At 42.6% G+C, this 17,869-nt stretch overlaps 1 protein-coding gene across 1 annotated transcript in view; it reads right to left on the bottom strand.

Moving 5' to 3' along the window:
- The window catches only part of MCCC2 (methylcrotonyl-CoA carboxylase subunit 2), a 64,654-nt gene that overhangs the window by 21,868 nt on the left and 24,917 nt on the right, over nucleotides 1–17,869 (bottom strand). The window contains exons 9-14 of the mRNA XM_066602923.1: nucleotides 13,817–13,916; nucleotides 13,236–13,331; nucleotides 10,047–10,119; nucleotides 7,302–7,378; nucleotides 2,672–2,738; nucleotides 407–563 (exon numbers count right to left, since the gene is read on the bottom strand). Of these exons, the coding sequence (XP_066459020.1) occupies nucleotides 407–563; nucleotides 2,672–2,738; nucleotides 7,302–7,378; nucleotides 10,047–10,119; nucleotides 13,236–13,331; nucleotides 13,817–13,916 (570 nt within the window). The remainder of the gene's footprint in view (nucleotides 1–406; nucleotides 564–2,671; nucleotides 2,739–7,301; nucleotides 7,379–10,046; nucleotides 10,120–13,235; nucleotides 13,332–13,816; nucleotides 13,917–17,869) is intronic.

Below are 17,869 nucleotides of genomic sequence, written 5' to 3' on the forward strand. Positions count from 1 at the left end.
CAGGCCATGCCATGAATTTTTTAATGTGGACCATTGGTCTGTGTGAAAAAACACCGACATGTATAGCCTCATAAGCATATAATGGAACTGTGTATTGTCTGTGGAATTACAGGACTAGCACACAGCCCCAAATATGCAAGTTTGGAGGAGCCCTTCGATAACTTTCTCTTTTGAAAAGAAATGGCATAATCATTCAAGAACTATGCTGTGAGGTTACTCAGGTCCTCTTAGTCTATTACTATGTCTTATCAGACAGCAGTGTGACATATGCTAAAATAAGGTGTAAACTGAATGAGACCCTTACCATTTCACAGTGCTGTACCATAAACAACATTCTTATCACCTGTCATTTAGATTTTAGCCATTTTTAACAATACAAAGTATTGCTGCTGTCGGTGATACTAACCTGTAAGCTCTACCACACATTCCGTAATTCCCGGCACCATAGGAGCCTCCAATAATTACAGTAATTTTTGGTACACTGGCACATGCAACTGCAGTCACCATCTTCGCTCCATCCTTGGCTATTCCTCCTGCCTCATAATCTCGACCAACCATGAAACCTGAAACAAAAATGTTCATCATTATCTAAAGCCAGAAGTGAACGGAGTACAAAAACCATATAGTCTACATCATTATAAGTAAGGTTTCTGAATGGAATTTGAGTTGTGCGCAGAAAAACTGCTAGACCATAGAGCTATATACAAAGCAGTATGCCATTTCTACAAGCAGTCTGTGTGAAATACATTTCAGCATGCTGTGTGTTTTCTACTATATTCTGCAGGAATCACCTGACTAGCGGCGGTGCGCCCACTACAGGCCACCAGATGCTGGGTGAGGGGCTGCTACGCTCATACTGCACAGAATTGGGAGGGGAGCGCTGCATCTGCCGAAATCAGCTGTGGATTTTGACTCTTGAATGTGGAACTTCTGCAGCACTTCCACCCCGTGGGAACGTACCCCAAGATATGTCTCTCAGCTGTTCTGAAAGTATCATCAATAAGAACCTTCACAGTTATAGACTCATCTGAACAAAGGCTCTTGAAGACTGTAACCTATGTCAGATTATGTTAGTAAGCAGTAAGACACAGATGGAAGGAAGTATGGCTGCAGGATCAGACTACATAGGGTTTGTAGTTTGTTACCACAGAGACCCATACATCTGTCCAGTAGCTGTAGACACAGAATGATCTTTTTAATTTTGACTATTTTCAAAAGTTGCTACTTTCTCATTTTAGGCCTCCTGCACACGGGCGGATTTGCACTGCGAAATCCGCAGCGAGATTCTGCCTCCGGATTTTGCAGTAAATCCAGCCAATAGCATGCTATGAGAATACGCCATTTCCTGCCCATTAGCGGTAAGGGTTTGCGATAAATCTTGCTATAGAGTACCTGCATCTTATAGCCAGAAGTCAGACAGCACCAGAATCTACTGTGCCTGATCATTCAGCCAGTATTGGAGCAGGAGACATGAGCACAGGACTGTCACTTCAACTCCAATCTATCCTGAATACAGCAGCCAGACCCATCTTTTTTGTCCAACTGCTAAATCGATGCCTATCCCTGTGACAGTCAGTGCACTACTTACCTCCTCACTACAGAATACAATTCAATATCATCACTTCATCCATAGATCTCTCTACAATGCTGCACCACTTTATATGTTCTCACTTGCCTACCCCCCCTACCCAGTTCCTCCTTGATCCATCCTTCACACTTTGTCCCAAAGATTTTTCCTGAGCTGCATCAGTTCTCTGGAATGCACTACCCTGGATAATCATGTCAATCGCCAACACCCACAGTTTGAAGCGTGTCCTGAAAAACACATCTCTTTATGGAGGCCTATGATATTCCCTAATCTAGTTCTTCTGCATTTACTCCTCTTCTATGTTCCCTCTCAGAACCCAGGCCCCTTCAGCCTACTGTAACCTCCAAACCCATAACACCCTAATGAACTTCATATATTTGTACATACATAGATACCGGCTGGTAGCCGGCTCATGCAGTTTTATATATACTAACCTATTTACGTGGAAAAATAGCTAAACCATTGTACAGAATAAGCTCTTTTACCTCATGAGTCTCTATTTCCTCAGATTGTAAGCTCCTGGATTTCCTTGTGGATTTTAGTACAGATTTTTAGTCTGAATCAACAGCATAATTCTTACTTTATGTGTGATCGTAAACACAGAATGTGCTCTGGAAGCTGGTCTTATATTCTCTCCTTGGGGAACCTCACTGTATGTGTGGCATATATCCCCTTTTCCACTGTTGAACACCAAGACAGTTGGGCACTACCTTAGGTCATCATCAGTAGCTATGATAGGATCACCTGTGTCCCCCTCTAGGCAGTTTCTCTGATTCATGCCATGTAGTAGCATCACACAGACTGAGAAACTGACTAGAAACTGAATACATAAAGCCAAGTAGATCTTCGCTAGTAAGAACTGAAATCATACGACCATCTGAGGAAAAGTGGCAATGGAATAGGTAGTACTAGTTCACTTACATACACTGGGGCAATAGCTACATGATGAATGAAAAAAATAATGTCACCTGAGTGGCTTTTTAAAAAATCACACCTATTTGTGGTTACAATGAGAAATAAGCAAATTACTGTTCTTGGTTTTAGATCACCAAACAAAATTGCAGGTCAACACAAGATACTTACCTGTAATGTTCTGCAAGAAGAGGAGGGGAATGTTTCTTTGACAGCACAGCTGAATAAAATGGGTTCCCTGTAAAATGAGATAAGAATGTTACAAATCGATCCCATTATAGCCCATCATAAAGGTACAGGTAGCATCTCCTCATTTAATAGGTGTGATTATTAAAACATTATTCTCAATAACCCATAGTAATGAATTATGGAGGCATAACATTACTGAGGATTATGACGTAGCTAAAGTATTCCTTCTCATATGCCATTATGACACTGATGAAAAAAATAAGGCAATTCTGTAATGAGTAAGATCATTCATTCACAAAGCATTAGTAGTCATTCCCTAAATGTGCCATTTTATACACAGAAACGTATAAAGGAGTAATCCAGACTATTAAAATTGATGGCCTATCCTTAGGGTGAGCCATCAATATCAGATCGGTAGGGGCGCCAGTCACTTGAATGAGTCAAAAATGAAAAGTACAGTGTTCTTAGTACAAACCAGTCTGCAGCCCGATGTAAACCCTGGAGACGCTGCAGTACTTGCATGAGCATGGTCCCTTCAGTCAGCTTATCGACAGGGATGCCGAGTGTCGGACCCCCGCCAGTTTGATATTGATAGCCATCAAGTCTATAAGGCTTGTTAACCCCTTTAGAGATATCAATACATTTTCATCCTACTGCTGTATTTTATTGGCATCCTGCTTTTGTACCCACGTGTATGATCACTGAGTCTACGGTCAAGTAGAGGCAATTCCTCACATTGTGAGATATTCATATATCATTGCGTTGGTTCTGTGTAGTCAAAACAGGAACATAGTGGTATCCCTATCTCAGGCAATTATGGCCATGATGGGAATACACCACTGTACAAGGTGACTAGAGCGATAGTGAAACAGCCGAGCTGAGCTACATTGCTTCCATCAGTCCTATAGAAGTGAGAGTTGCGAAAACAGCATAGCACAGTGAACTATGCAGTTTCTGTAACTCACATGCTATACTGTTTCTGTGTCCATTAACTTCTATGGGAATTATGGAAAAAGTGTAAGACAGCCCCACTCTGCTATCCCTGTAATCCCGACCACCTCTGACCATCACATACTACCAGGCTCTCAGGGAAAGTCAGTCCTGGAGATAAGTGCGGGTCTTATACAAGTGAGGACCTATCCTCTGTAGTTGATCGACAGGGATCCAATCCACCGCTCGGGATCCCTATTCATTAGCTGATCGTCCAGCCTGCTGTCAATGCAGCAGAGCCGGATGTCATCATCAGGGGTCAGGGCGGGAAGTGAACGTGTGAGCTTCACTCCCATTGAAATCAATGGAAACGCTCCCCTTGTATTACATTTCATGCTCCTCTCATGGTCAGAACTGGGTGTCCAATCACAGATCTTTGCTGCTTGCTCATCCCCCTCCTCCCATTGAAAGCCAAGAACCTCGGCTTTAAAAGGTCACCAAAAACATGTTGGCGGCGCTGATAGAACTATACCTACAGAGCTACCAACTGTTCGTCCTCAACTGTAATATCCTATTCCTGCAGAAGGAACAGAGCTCCTCGCTGCAGGGGGTCAAAAACAAGGATCTGATACAATTTGATCATTTCACAATAGGCAAGTGACTAAAAAATGATCAGATCAGTATGAAAGTATACCTTGTAGTGAGTGAATTGTTGGTCATGACTCCATGTACAGCCCGATTTTTTTAAAACCACATGCAATCCATTTTCATACCATAGACATGTATCTTGACAGCTCATGATCACTTGTTTTGGGGAGGAGGGGAGAGCTAGAGTGGCTACTTGAACCATAATTTCTTTCACTTAGCGGAGTGTAAAAAAAAAAATCACTAAGCATATATATTAAATCCTAGAATGGTAGAGTTGGAAGGGACCTCCAGGGTGATCGGGTCCAACCCCCTGCACAGTGCAGGATCACTAAATCATCCCTGACAGATATTTGTCCAGCCTTTGTTTGAACACTTGCATTGAAGGAGAACTCACCACCTCCTGTTCCACTCATTGATCACCCTCACTACCACCTCCTGTTCCACTCATTGATCACCCTCACTGTCACAAAGTTTTTTCTAATATCTAATCTGCGTTTCGTCCCTTTCAGTTTCATCCCATTGCCTCTGGTCTTTCCTTGTACAAATGAGAATATGGCTGATCGCTCTTAAATTCATGTTACATACACATACTCCAGATAATCTCACTGCTGGATTTTTAAAGGTCCTCGTATAATTCTATTAAAACAAAAATCTCTCCCCACATGACCTGCAGCATATGAAGAGAAGTGCCGTAAATGTTTGCTCTGTACCTCAGTGCAACTAGAATCACATTGTTGACATCTTTGTAAATACATGAGCACTATGTCCCATCTGTGACTAATCAGTGAAATGATGGGACTTCTGCATAATGGGTTAAATGAGGCTGTTGATCCCAAATCATGGGGAACGTTTAGTTTATTATAAGACAGCTGCACTATGAATGGATAGAGCTGACAGATGAACTTGCTAGTGGAAAAATCCTATCCTCAGTGAAAGGGCAGGTAAATTCAGGTTATAAAATTTTCAGTGTGTGTGCGGCACAGCTGTTCGCTGAACAATGAGTGGGGTGATGTGTGCTAGTCAGGAGCGCATGCTATTCTTCCTTTAAGGGTGCATCTTGGTAAATTGTCTGCTGAGCTGTCCAGTACCCTTGAGGCGGATACCATGGCAACGGAAACTACAAACTTTTATTTATTTTTTTAAGAGATACAGAAGATTGTTCTTCTGAAGAGAAAAACCTGAAAATAAAAGCAATTTGGATTATATTTACGCAGTGTTACATAGTTTTATTATACTTCTGGTTTTGAAACTGATATCTTCATATTTACGTTAGGAACTGAATAGTGCAGGGTTCATTTCTTATAGAGAAATTCCACTTAGTGATAGCTAGCTGTTTCAGACAGATGTCAGATGAACTGTTGACAAAGGTCCAACCGGTCTGATCTATTTTTCCTCTGTATCTTTTTTTTTTTTTTTTTTTTTAAATAATGCACAAGGCACTTGGGGGGGAAGCCATTTTGGAAGTACAGGTCTGGCACCACAAATATGAAATACTTATAAATGCATCATTTTAAAAAGTCATAATAGCTCAGAAAATGGCTAATACCGGCCAAAGTGTGTAGAGTGCGGTGCTCTTAGTTATAGCCGAGGCGCTCTATTAATGTTACAATGATGCATTAATAAATATTTGAGTTTTAACATTTGCGGTGCTAGATCTATGCTGCACTTGTTTTATCCACAGGTCCAGGAATCCAATTTCTTTTTTGAAAATACTCCTTTCTTAAAAGATAGCCTCCCCCTAATACACACACACAACAGGGTTTTTACTTTAGACGTTTTATATAAGAAGTAGTTATCCATCCTGAGTGACCACAACTTAAGGCCACTAGTAGGAGCAGTCTAATACTAATGCAGTCACACCATTGTCCCTCTCACAGAGACAATGCTGGAAGTATTCATCCTGGCACCCGAAAAGTGGAACATGGAGGCCGGGACCCAGCAATGCATTTGGGATTGCCAGGTAAGTCTTTTTGTGTTATGTTAATACTCCGGCAATCAGGGAAGAGGCAAGGGGGTGAACAGCTGGGGACTGTGTGTTCCCTCCCAAATTTTTCCTTACACTTCAATCGTCAGTTGTGTTCACACAAGATGGATTCGATGCAGATTTTCCACAGCAGAAAAATCTGCACCGTTTCACGTCAGCATGAAATCCTCATCCCTGATAAGAGGGACGGCACGCTGAGTTCTCCTCGGGCAGCGCTGAAAACATTCTTTAACAGCTGTTAACAGCCACTGTCCCGCTGGAGAACAATAGTGATGTATTTAGAGAACAGACCATCCGCTTTTCTCCAAATACATTCAATTGAAGTACTAAAGGCCTGATTAGCCCATTAGTACCTATGCAAAATGATCGCTCAAACCTGTCAACTTCTGACAAATTTTGAGCAATCATGTCTGTGTGTAAATGCACCTTAAGGCGGGAACCCACAATGGAATCTAACCCTGTGCTCGAACAGCACCGTGCATACCTGTCATTTCTCTTCTTTTCTTTGTACTGCGGATGGTCGCAGTGAGTTGCGGTCGGACATGCACGGTACAGATTTTTTTCCGCTCCGTCGCTAGGCGATGACACAGAATCCGCAACCTGTCTGCAATGTTAATTGCGGATGGGCCGCAGGTCGAACAGCTTCCATTGACTTTAATGTAAGCTGTCCATGCAGACACCACAGAAAAATAGAGAATGCTGCAACTTTTCTTTGCTCGTGGAAATCACAATTCATTCCCGCGAGTGTGCAGGAAGAAGCATTTTCTCATTGCACGCTATGAACGGTATTTGCTGCGGAACAGCGGTGTAGATGCTGACCGCGGATTCCGCAATGCAAATCCGTGTGCAGAAGGCCTTACTCTGGAGGATGCAACATGACTATACATTTTCTAAACAGGTATTAATTAAAATGAAAGGTATGCAATGCTTCTCTTGGTTCGTCTGAACATTACACATTACAGCTGACCACTGGGGGGTGCTGGAAGTGAAACGCGTTTATAAGGTGGCAGTTGAGTTACGTCATCTTTAGACACGCTGCTTCATACTTGCCTTTTTTGCAGATTCTGAGAAAAGGACTCCATTATTTCCAATAATACCAACTGGGTAACCAAATATTCTAGCAAAACCTTCACAATAAGAAAAATAATCAATTTAATAGCAAAACTATGACATTCTTTAAAATAATAATCATAACTGATTTACATTGTTTGAATATCTAATATATTCCCTATTTTACGTTCCAGAAATCTGTCCAACAAATTATACAGTCATATCACCCACAAAAGTACATTTTTTTGCTTGAAGGAAGAGCCTGATAAGATAGGAGAAAGAAATATACTGGAAAACGCCATCATTTCACCAGGACAGCAAGAGTGTTGGGCTATCAGTCCACGGACATATATTCACGGTGTTCCCCACGGCCGGGGAACGCAGTGAAAGCTTTCCATAGCGTTGCTATGAAAAGTGCTTTCCCCCCGTCCACGAGCGGAGAATCATAGCGATTCTCCACTCACGGGGGCGGCAATTCACCGCATGCTGCGAATTGCTGCGATTCTCCACGGTCAGCCTATCTGTCAGATAGGCTGAAAGCAGAGATCCGTCTGCCGGCTCCTGCTCCCGGGCCGCGACGATTGACTGCGGGATACCGCAACACCCGTGGACAGGCAGCCTTAAAGAGGTTGTATGGAATCAAGAAAGAAAAACATGGCTGCTTTTCCCCTGTAACAGCACCACACCTGTCCATGGATTGTGCTTGGCATTGCAGCTCAGCTGTAAGTGAATGGTACCGCAATATTACATACAACCTGTGGTCAGGTAGAGTATTCTGTTTGGAAGAAATCAGCCATGTTTTTTCTATTACGGCACAACCCCTTTAAGGCATGATGCTATAAATAGTTTAATTTCAAAGTAGATCTTGTTTAACTCCTTAATGACGTGTCCCCCTCAATTTTCGTCCCCCTTTTTAAAAAATCGTAACTCCTTTATTCATTAACGTCGCTGTATGAGGCTTGTTTTTTGCGGGCCGGGTTGTATTTTTCATTGGTACTATTTAATGTACCATATAATGTACTGAAAAACTTTAACAAGAATTTTAACTGGAGTAAAATGAAAAAAATAAATAAACTTCCGGCATCTTTCGGTGCCTCTTGTTTCTTGGTAAAACTTTACTGGTCTTAAGTTTTCTTTTTTTTTTTTTTTTAAAGGGGTTGTCTCGCGGCAGCAAGTGGGGTTATACACTTCTGTATGGCCATATTAATGCACTTTGTAATATACATCGTGCATTAAATATGAGCCATACAGAAGTTATTCACTTACCTGCTCCGTTGCTAGCGTCCTCGTCGCCATGGTTCCGTCTAATTTCGGTGTCTTCTTGCCTTTTTAGACGCGCTTGCGCAGATCCGTCTTCTCCCTTCTTCTCCCTTCGGCTCCGCTCGGCAGCATCTGCATTTTGGCCCCGCCCCCTTGTACGCATCATCGCGTAGCTCCGCCCCCGTCACGTGCCGATTCCAGCCAATCAGGAGGCGGGAACCGGCACACATCATGGGGCGGAGCTACACGATGATGCGTACAAGGGGGCGGAGCCAAAATGCCGATGCTGCCGAGCGGAGCCGAAGGGAGAAGAAGGGAGAAGACGGATCTGCGCAAGCGCGTCTAAAAAGGCAAGAAGACACCGAAATTAGACGGAACCATGGCGACGGGGACGCTAGCAACGGAGCAGGTAAGTGAATAACTTCTGTATGGCTCATATTTAATGCACGATGTACATTACAAAGTGCATTAATATGGCCATACAGAAGTGTATAACCCCACTTGCTGCCGCGAGACAACCCCTTTAAGTCATTTGTTTTAGAATTTAGATTCTTTTATTGTAAAATATGACAAAAGAGGCAGGCAGTCTATCAAGCCATCCCACAGGCCCTTTCAGAAGGCCCCCAGCTGCCATGACAACCGCATTGCTCCCTGCAATCTCATCACGGGGGGCCGTGCGGGACTCCAGAACATCGCTCAGGGAATCTAAATGCCTCCGTCAGAATTGACAGCAGCATTTAAAGGTTAGCGGCTCTGATCAACCGCACGGCTCATCGCAGCTGTTGCCGCTGGTTGCCTGACTCCACAGACAGTCTGCATTAAAGTCAATGGAGGCCATCCGACCCACAGCCCATACAAAATTAACCCTGCGTATGGGCTGCAGCAGAGGCGTAACTATAGAGGATGCAGGGGATGCGGTTGCACCCAGGCCCAGGAGCCTTAGGGGGCCCATAAGGCTACTCTTCTCTATGTAGGGAGCCCAGTACTATGAATAAAGCATTATAGTTGCGGGCCCCGTTACAGGTTTTGCATTGGGGCCCAGGAGCTTCAAGTTACGCCTCTGGGCTGCAGGTACCCGCAACATCGCTAAGCGACTGCAGGGGAAATACAAACATTAAAGAAAAAAAAACTGTCCGCTTTACAGAAAAATCAGGTACACAGGGTCGCCAGCCGGCTGCACAATCTCGGCAATATTTGCAATGAGGGTGGGGCGGAGCTAAGTTCTGGGACTTAGCTCCGCCCCGTTCCACCCCTTTTATTGCAAATAGTGCCGAGGTGGTGAGAGCTCAGGGCTCTGCTCCCAACTCTTCCAGCCTCCTCCCCCTGCACAGAGGGACACCGTATATCGGCCGGGCGTGAATACCCGGATGATATATGGTCATCTGAATAAGCCCTAAGCTTCTTTATATAAAACACATACATGAAGTTAAGAACCCAGAGTAAGACAAAAAAATGCTCATCGGCAATCTGTAATGTGCACTGTACCTGTAACTAAAGTGTCTCCATAGAGTGCTTTAAACTCATCAAATCTGCTTCCATCCACTATCCGAGCAATGACCTAGAAAATACAAACACAGTGGAAGATTTCTAAATGCTTCAGAATGGAGAAATACATTCAGTACCCTATAATGACACAGTGAAAACAGAATGTTAGGAATCTTTGCAAATTTAAAAAAAATGAGAAGGTAACATTTTGCCTTGACATAAGTTCACACTCTGTACTTTGTACTTAGGTTGGTCTTACACAAACTGGTCAGACTCGGCCCTGTCCCTGGCTGGCGTACTTGTATTTATCCGTATTGCAGACGGCTGCAGCAAGCCACTGTTGGACATGCGCTGTACAGATTTTTTTCTTCAATTCTTTTTTTTCCCCGCGCCGTTGCTAGGGGGTGATGCAGATACCCGGAGCCAATCCACAATGTTAACTGCGGATAGGCCGCAGGTCGGACTTTAATGGAAGCCGTACGTGGGGAATCCGCACAAGAAAAGAGCATGCAGCGATTTTATTTTCCCATGTGGAGACTGAAATCGCTGTCCACTCATGCGATAAGCTGGATTTCACATACACTGCATAGGGTACAGTCTGCAGGCTTTCCTGTGCCTTACGCCTATATCTGTGGCCCTAATGCATGCTATTCTTAAGTTGGCAGGATCACTAAACTGTGGCTACTGATACATGGACAGCTGCAATCAAAATGATTCAATCCCACTATGCAAACTGTTTATTGATACAACTTACAAACTTTCAGCCAATTACATTGTTCCATTTTCTTGGAAAGAGCTCAGTAGCTCAACCAAACTAATAACAAGTGGTAGACTACTCGGCATTCTGGGAATGATCATGAGAGTCTGCACAATAAGGGTGAGATGTGCCAGAATGAAGTTTTTTTTTTTTATAACATTTACAAAATGTTGAAAATTTTCAGTTTTTACTCAAAAATACACTGTAAAGGGTCTGTCCATGCTGTGACTGGTATTGCAGTTAAGGTTGCGCTCACGTGTCGTTTTTTTGAACCACAATTAAAAACTGCCAACATAAAACCACGTTCATTTTTTTCATAAAATGCACACGTTTATTGAAAACCGCATGTATTGTTAAGAACGGCATGCAATTTTTCATGCGCAAATTAGGTTGCGTGAAAGTATCTTCAGGCTCATTCAAATGAATGGGACTGAGCTGCAATACTAGAAACAACCTACAGGGAGGAACGGTGCAGTTTTTGAAAAAAGTAGACACTTTTTCCTCTAATTCCTGGTGACAAAGTACAAAAAGAAACGTGTAACTTTTAGGTAACGTATGCCAGATTTATTCTTAAAAAAAAAAAAAAAAAAAACACGTAATCAATGCAATGTGTATTAGAGACCCTATACTGTAGTTCTTTAGTATTTCGGTTATACCACTTACAGGGGAATAAAAGCACAAACTTGAAACTGCTGTGAGACAATTCCCCTCCTCGCCTACGAGACAGTAATTCATGACGTCAGGAACCATCAGGAAAATAAAAAAAATGAAGAGACTAAAGAAGCGTTCACCTGCAGGTTATGCTTTCTATTAGAAAAATCCTAATAGAACATGCGGATGCTTTGAAAGCCCGGCAATAGCGGTTCTCCCTGTTAGTGAAGTCGGCAGTGTGGATGAGATTACACGTTTCTGTCTGAAGAGACTGCACGCAGTGCTTCTGATGAATTCTAAGTGACGCCATGGGACATCAAGTTTTCTTTTTTGTTTGTACCGTAATTTCAAGCACTTCCATATTGGACCTGCCCTGTAGGGATTGTAATTAAAAAGCAGCTGGAGATTTTCACACCTAGTTAAGAGTGCCGAAATAGTTTGGGTAGTGAAAAGGCATACAAATGCCAGTACCAGGTATGCCAACCAAAGGAAACTAATGGAATCATTTGAATTCTATTATATGTTAGCAAGGTAAGTGATCTTGAGGTCTCCTTCACAGGTGCTGCGATTCCCAGACAGCTACATAAAGGCCGCAGCCCAGCCGAAAATCACATTAGTGAAAGGCAGCCGTGATCGAGTCCTGGCTACATCTCCTGTTTTAAACACCCATTCATTCAGACGGCCCAGGTGCGGCACACCAGGAATACAGAGGCTCTGCTAATCTCTCTCCCCCTCTCTGCCCCTTGCCCGCAATGGGAAGGGGCGGGACAGGAGAGGGAGAAAGTGTGCTAATCTCCAATCCCATCTCGCTCCCTCACTTTGCAGGCAGCCGGCAAGAGGGGGAGCAGTTTAGCAGAGCCTCTGCTAAACTCCCTCCTACCTCCCTTTTTCCGGCAGCTCTCATAGGCTCCCATAGGAGGAACTCTAGGATCCTCCTGCAGCAGCTGTGAAAGCTGCGGCGGCGGATTGTTTCTTCCCCGAAGTGATGTGAGACTATTTTACCATGAAAATGCCTCGCATCCCTGGGGATTTCACATGGCGGGGAGCGCGATATGGAGGTGGGATTCACTGCCCCATATCTTGCTTGCCCGTGTGATGTTAGTCTTAGAGCTCCTTCCCCATCAGTATTTTGATTCCAAGAACAGATCCTTTTTTTCTTACTGGAACAATTAGCAAAACTGAATTCACACGGAAACAAAGAAATAAGCTGACAGCCGACCTATTGCTACAATAGCAGGGATCAGTGAGAACACCGATTACGGCATGTAAGGGTTGAACAGCAGGGATCAATATACATTGCGGCATGTAAAAACGTCACAGAGGGAAAGCACTTGGCCCTCTGCTATGTAATCATGTCCGGGTAGCCAATGGCCTATGCTTGTAGTTGTAAGCGATAATGCATTGTAGTACAGAAGTACAGCAATGCATTATCATAGCGACCATAGCTTTTGCCATTCTGATTCTCCTCCTCCTAGACATCGCAAATGGGTGGTGATCATAGGAAGGATTCAGAGGAGGCACACATGATCACATTAGAGAGGCCATTTACTACAAGCCTCCATATATCCTTGCCTGGGTCTCTCCTTGATTTCTGCCACATCACTGATTCTACAATTTCCCTCCCCGCTGCGGTGTTTAATACAGAATGTCAGTAATAGTTCCTGCATGGAAAACTAAAACGTAAAGGCTCCTGGAAAATGATGAAAACACCTCAAAAAAGTCCAAGTCCTTGAGGGGTTAAAAAAATAGGGCTCTATTTTAACTTATTAAGAACAATTTACCTCTCTGACATCAAAATTCTTCTTCAAATTGTCACCAACAATCCCGTACAGCTCATCTGCTGGAAACAGTGGATCTTCGGGCTTTTCAACAGTCACCTAAATTAATTAAATTAAAATCAGGATAAGACTATAAAGAAATGATCGTCATCTACAGCATAAGGGTGGATTTACAGGTTTCGGAATTCCTATGGATTTTCAGTGTAGACTAAGCATCGAAAATCCACAATAAACTGTATAATGGGCATTCAAAACTCCATCCACAAGTAATGGAAAAAAGCACAAGGAACTGAGGGCAGGCTGTGGATTTTATCATTAGCAGTGAGTCAAATTTGGTTGTAGATATTCTCCATGGACTTCATCCTTTCCAATCCATTGGATGAAATTTGCACCCACTTTTGTGTCAAAGCATGTTACATGTGGATTTCACTCCAGAGTGTGGTCTCCGCATTAAACACACAATAAAGTCATGCATTAATGATTAGTTTTATTTTACTTTTCTTAAGTCCAAATTAAAAAGGTGATTGCAAGAATATTCAATTTAAAACATCAAGAGAAGCGATTCCAGAACATCTGCAACTTACATCAAGCTTCTTTTTATAGTTTAAGTTTCTCACTGCTTTTCGAGCCAGATGAAGGGCATGGCTGTCATCTGTTGCGTAGTGGTCAGTCACACCAGACTTTCTGACATGAAATACAAAAAGGTACTAAAATAAGTATTTTACTTCTAAAAGGCCTTGACTTTGAACTGACAATAATACTTCAAAAGATTATAACTAGAGATGAGCGAGCGTACCTTATGCGAGTACCTGCCCGCTCATCTCAAAAAAGTCAGGTGCTGGCAGGGAAGAGCGGTGAGTTGCGGGGTGGGACCGGGGGGGGGGGGGGGAGGGAGAGAAAGAGAGTGTCCTCCCCGCCGGCACCCGAATCTTTAGAGACAAGCGGGCAGGTACTCGCATAAGGCACTACTCGCTCGCGTAGTTTGCCTTAGCGGGTACGCTCGCTCATCTCTAATTATAACCTACGCCTTCCCTCTCAAAAACTAACCTAGAAACAGAATATACTATACACAAATCAGAGAAGTATAGGCAACCTGTATTTATGCTTAAGTTTTTTTCTTTTCTATGAGTACTTCTATTTAATCCCAGTCCATAAAGGGGTAGGATGCAATTTTAGAAATCCGTGTTGTCAGCCATTATCTCTGAGGGAAGCAATGTCTGGCTAGGCATATTCCCTGCAACAGCGAGCAAATTCATGCTCAATCATGTAAAGGCATGGATAGACCAGACCAGTCAGAATGAGACTCTTTATGAGCAGCTCACCACTTTAGCTCCTAGAAGAGCTGTCCAGTGCAGGCACTATTGTTATGAAGTCCATATGCCATAATTGAAAGTTGGTACGTATTTCTAGTGAGCGTAAAGAGTTTTTTTGAGGGGGTTGGCTGGAATTTGCAGCCATAATAGGAGCTCAGAAATGCACCCATACTGTACTTGTGTGAAATTGGCCTAAATATCAGCCCATAAAGGATGCATGCTAATACTGTGTAGGACCCTCTTGGACCATCAAAACAGGTCTGCACTGCAAACTCCATGTGTTGTGGGGGATGGCACAAAGGCATTAGGACCAGATGCTTTAAGTCTTGTAAGTTGCAAGTTGAGACTTTTAATTGACTCCACTTATTTTCCCAGCACTAACCCACAAATATGTTATCAGACTGCGATATGGAAGACTTGAAGGCCAAGTCAACACCTTCAACTCTTCATGTTCCTCAAACCAGTCCTAGACAATTTCTGCAGTGTGGCAGGGCACATTATGTTGCTGAAAGAGGCACTGCCATTAGGGAATACCGCAGTCATGAAGAGGTGTCCTTAGACTGCAACAATACTTCGGTAGGTCTCCACAAACCCAGTGATGGTCAGCTCACCTGCTCTGATGAAGATCTCATGCGCACGGAGGAAATAGAGCGTGCTAAGATTCAAAAGGCTAAACAGGAATCAGGGGTCCATGACATCAAAATATTCTTATTAGAAAACGTATATTAAAAAGCACAAAGACAACGCTAATGAATTTTCCGATGCGTTTCAGACTTCAGTACTTAAAGCTATTCTCATCATGAACCGACGAGCTTTATATGCAAAATAGACTCCATCACATGACCTTAATAAAAGCAACCCCATATTACTAAAAAGAAAAAAAAATAGTGTAATAGTACTATTAGCTATAAGCTAGTGCATGCGGTTCCACAAAACAAACCTCATTCTGTTAATTCTATATTGCTGGCCAATTCATGTGACTTGCCAAGTGTTATTAAAAATATTCCAGTTGGAAAGTTAATTAGAACGAAACATAATTGCTTTCGACATGAGGATTCTATCATACAAATGACCAAAGTGAGAAACAAATTAGAAAACCCATAATTATCCTAAAAGTTCTCTGAATAGAGTCAACAATATTGTTTCCATGTAATAGATTGGATTTAGTGAAGGATAGAAGACGTAGTGAGAGTTACATCAGTCAGTCCAATCAGTTGGGTTTTTTCCCCACTAGTTACAGCAAGCCGTATAATAAAATAGTCGAAATAAATAAATAAAAAATACATATTCTGCATGAAGATGCCAAATTACATGATATCATCAGTAATAAAGTAGGTTTCCAGAACAGAGCCAACAATTGGCTGTTTTTTTATTGCCGAGATTTATTTGAGAAAAACACATAGTTAGAACCTGGTTATCTCTCACAGGGTTTTATTATTGAGTTTATTTCACTTGTAATGCAGTAAAACCTTTATTTCCAAAACAGAGGAATATAAAATACATAGTTTTATTAATTGCGTTAATACATCTAAAATTAATGTTTTTATGTCATGGATCCCTGGTGCTGGAGTTATGAGGTTTCCCGTTAACCTAATATTTGGGTAGATGGTACGTGACAAGATAACATTCACATGAATGCCAGGACCCAAGGTTTCCCAGCAAAACGTTGACCGAGGCTTCACATTCCTCCACTGGCTTGGGTTCTTCCCATAGGGCTCTCCGGTGCCATATCTTCTGCAAGTAAGGGGTCAGAAACGCTCTTTTCTCCTTAGGGAGAGCAACTATATACTATAAACTAAGTGAGGAGACTCAAATGGCCACGCACGCTCCTCTGGGTAATATGCAAATAAGGGAGATGGAATAAATCCTCCACAGTGCCACCTATTGAAAGGCAGCATTCCTTCGAGTCAAAGTGGGACTTTTTATACAAGTCTTGTTACAATGACTGGGAATCAAAAGCAAAGCCAGACTCCATGTACATACAGCTGTTTCCGGGTTATTGCCCATCATCAGTGTACAGTAGGAGTCTGGCTTTTGCTAGTATAGTTGCTCTCCCTAAGGAGAAAAGAGCATTTCTGACCCCTGTCCCAGGCCTCTCACTAGCAAAAGCCAGACTCCTACTGTACACTGATGATGGGCAATAACCCGGAAACAGCTGTATGTACATGGAGTCTGGCTTTGCTTTTGATTCCCAGTCATTGTAACAAGACTTGTATAAAAAGTCCCACTTTGACTCGAAGGAATGCTGCCTTTCAATAGGTGGCACTGTGGAGGATTTATTCCATCTCCCTTATTTGCATTTTTCTGCAAGTAAGTGATGCACATGCAAACAGACGTCCATATGTTGTGAAAGAAGACAGGATTCATCAGACCAGGCTATCTTCTTCATTGGTACAAGTTCTAATGCTCACGTGCCAATTGTAGGCACTTCTGGGCATGAACAGGCATTGGCATGTGCACTCTGACCAGTCTACAGTTATGCAGCCCCATAATGAAGAAGTTGCCGTGCCCTGTGTGTTCTGGCACCTTTGTATCATAGCCAGCAGTAAGTTTTTCAGAACCTTGTGCTACATTGGTTCTCCCCACAGGCATCGATGTTGCCTATTCACTAGTTGTCCTTTCTTGGGCCACTATTTGTAGGTACTAAAGAATGCATACTGGAAACATCCCGCAAGACCTGCCAGTTTGGATAGGGCTAAAGTTGTTCAGATCCTTACACTTTCATTTTTTTTTTGGTTCAACATTCAAGAACTGACTGTTTACTATCAAGTATCATTGTAATTAGATAACCAACGTTATTCCCCTGACATGTCAGTGGTTTTAGTGATACAGCTGATTGATATATTACTGAGAGGCCAAACAGTGTGTAAGTGATTTTGTGGCCGTCACCATTAATAATGCAAAACATTCTCCGAATGCCCCTTCACGTACACCAGCCAACACAACAGATTGCTCAGGGGAAATTAGTAATTGAATTTAGTGATGACGACAGTTGTGTTACGAATTTCAGTGTAAGGAAGCCGCGAGACAAACGTCTGGGCATAAAAAGAATGTAGCTGTATAAAAGAATTACTGCTTGCTATTCTGCTATCACATGCTGGTAATGTTCTCAAATGTACTGAGGGCAAACTTCATGAAGCAAAACTCAGCTGGGAACAGTTCACAGTGGGTTAATTACATTCAAGAATACGCATACTAAGGAAAGGGGTCTGTTCTAGGATCTTCCAATAATTTTAGGTTTTGTACTCCAAAAACTGTATTGTTCCAATTTTCAGATTCATGCGCATTTGATACCCATGAAACAGTGATTTACAATAAACCATA

Source organism: Eleutherodactylus coqui, chromosome 5, assembly GCF_035609145.1.
Source record: "Eleutherodactylus coqui strain aEleCoq1 chromosome 5, aEleCoq1.hap1, whole genome shotgun sequence".
NCBI classification, from domain to species: domain Eukaryota; kingdom Metazoa; phylum Chordata; class Amphibia; order Anura; family Eleutherodactylidae; genus Eleutherodactylus; species Eleutherodactylus coqui.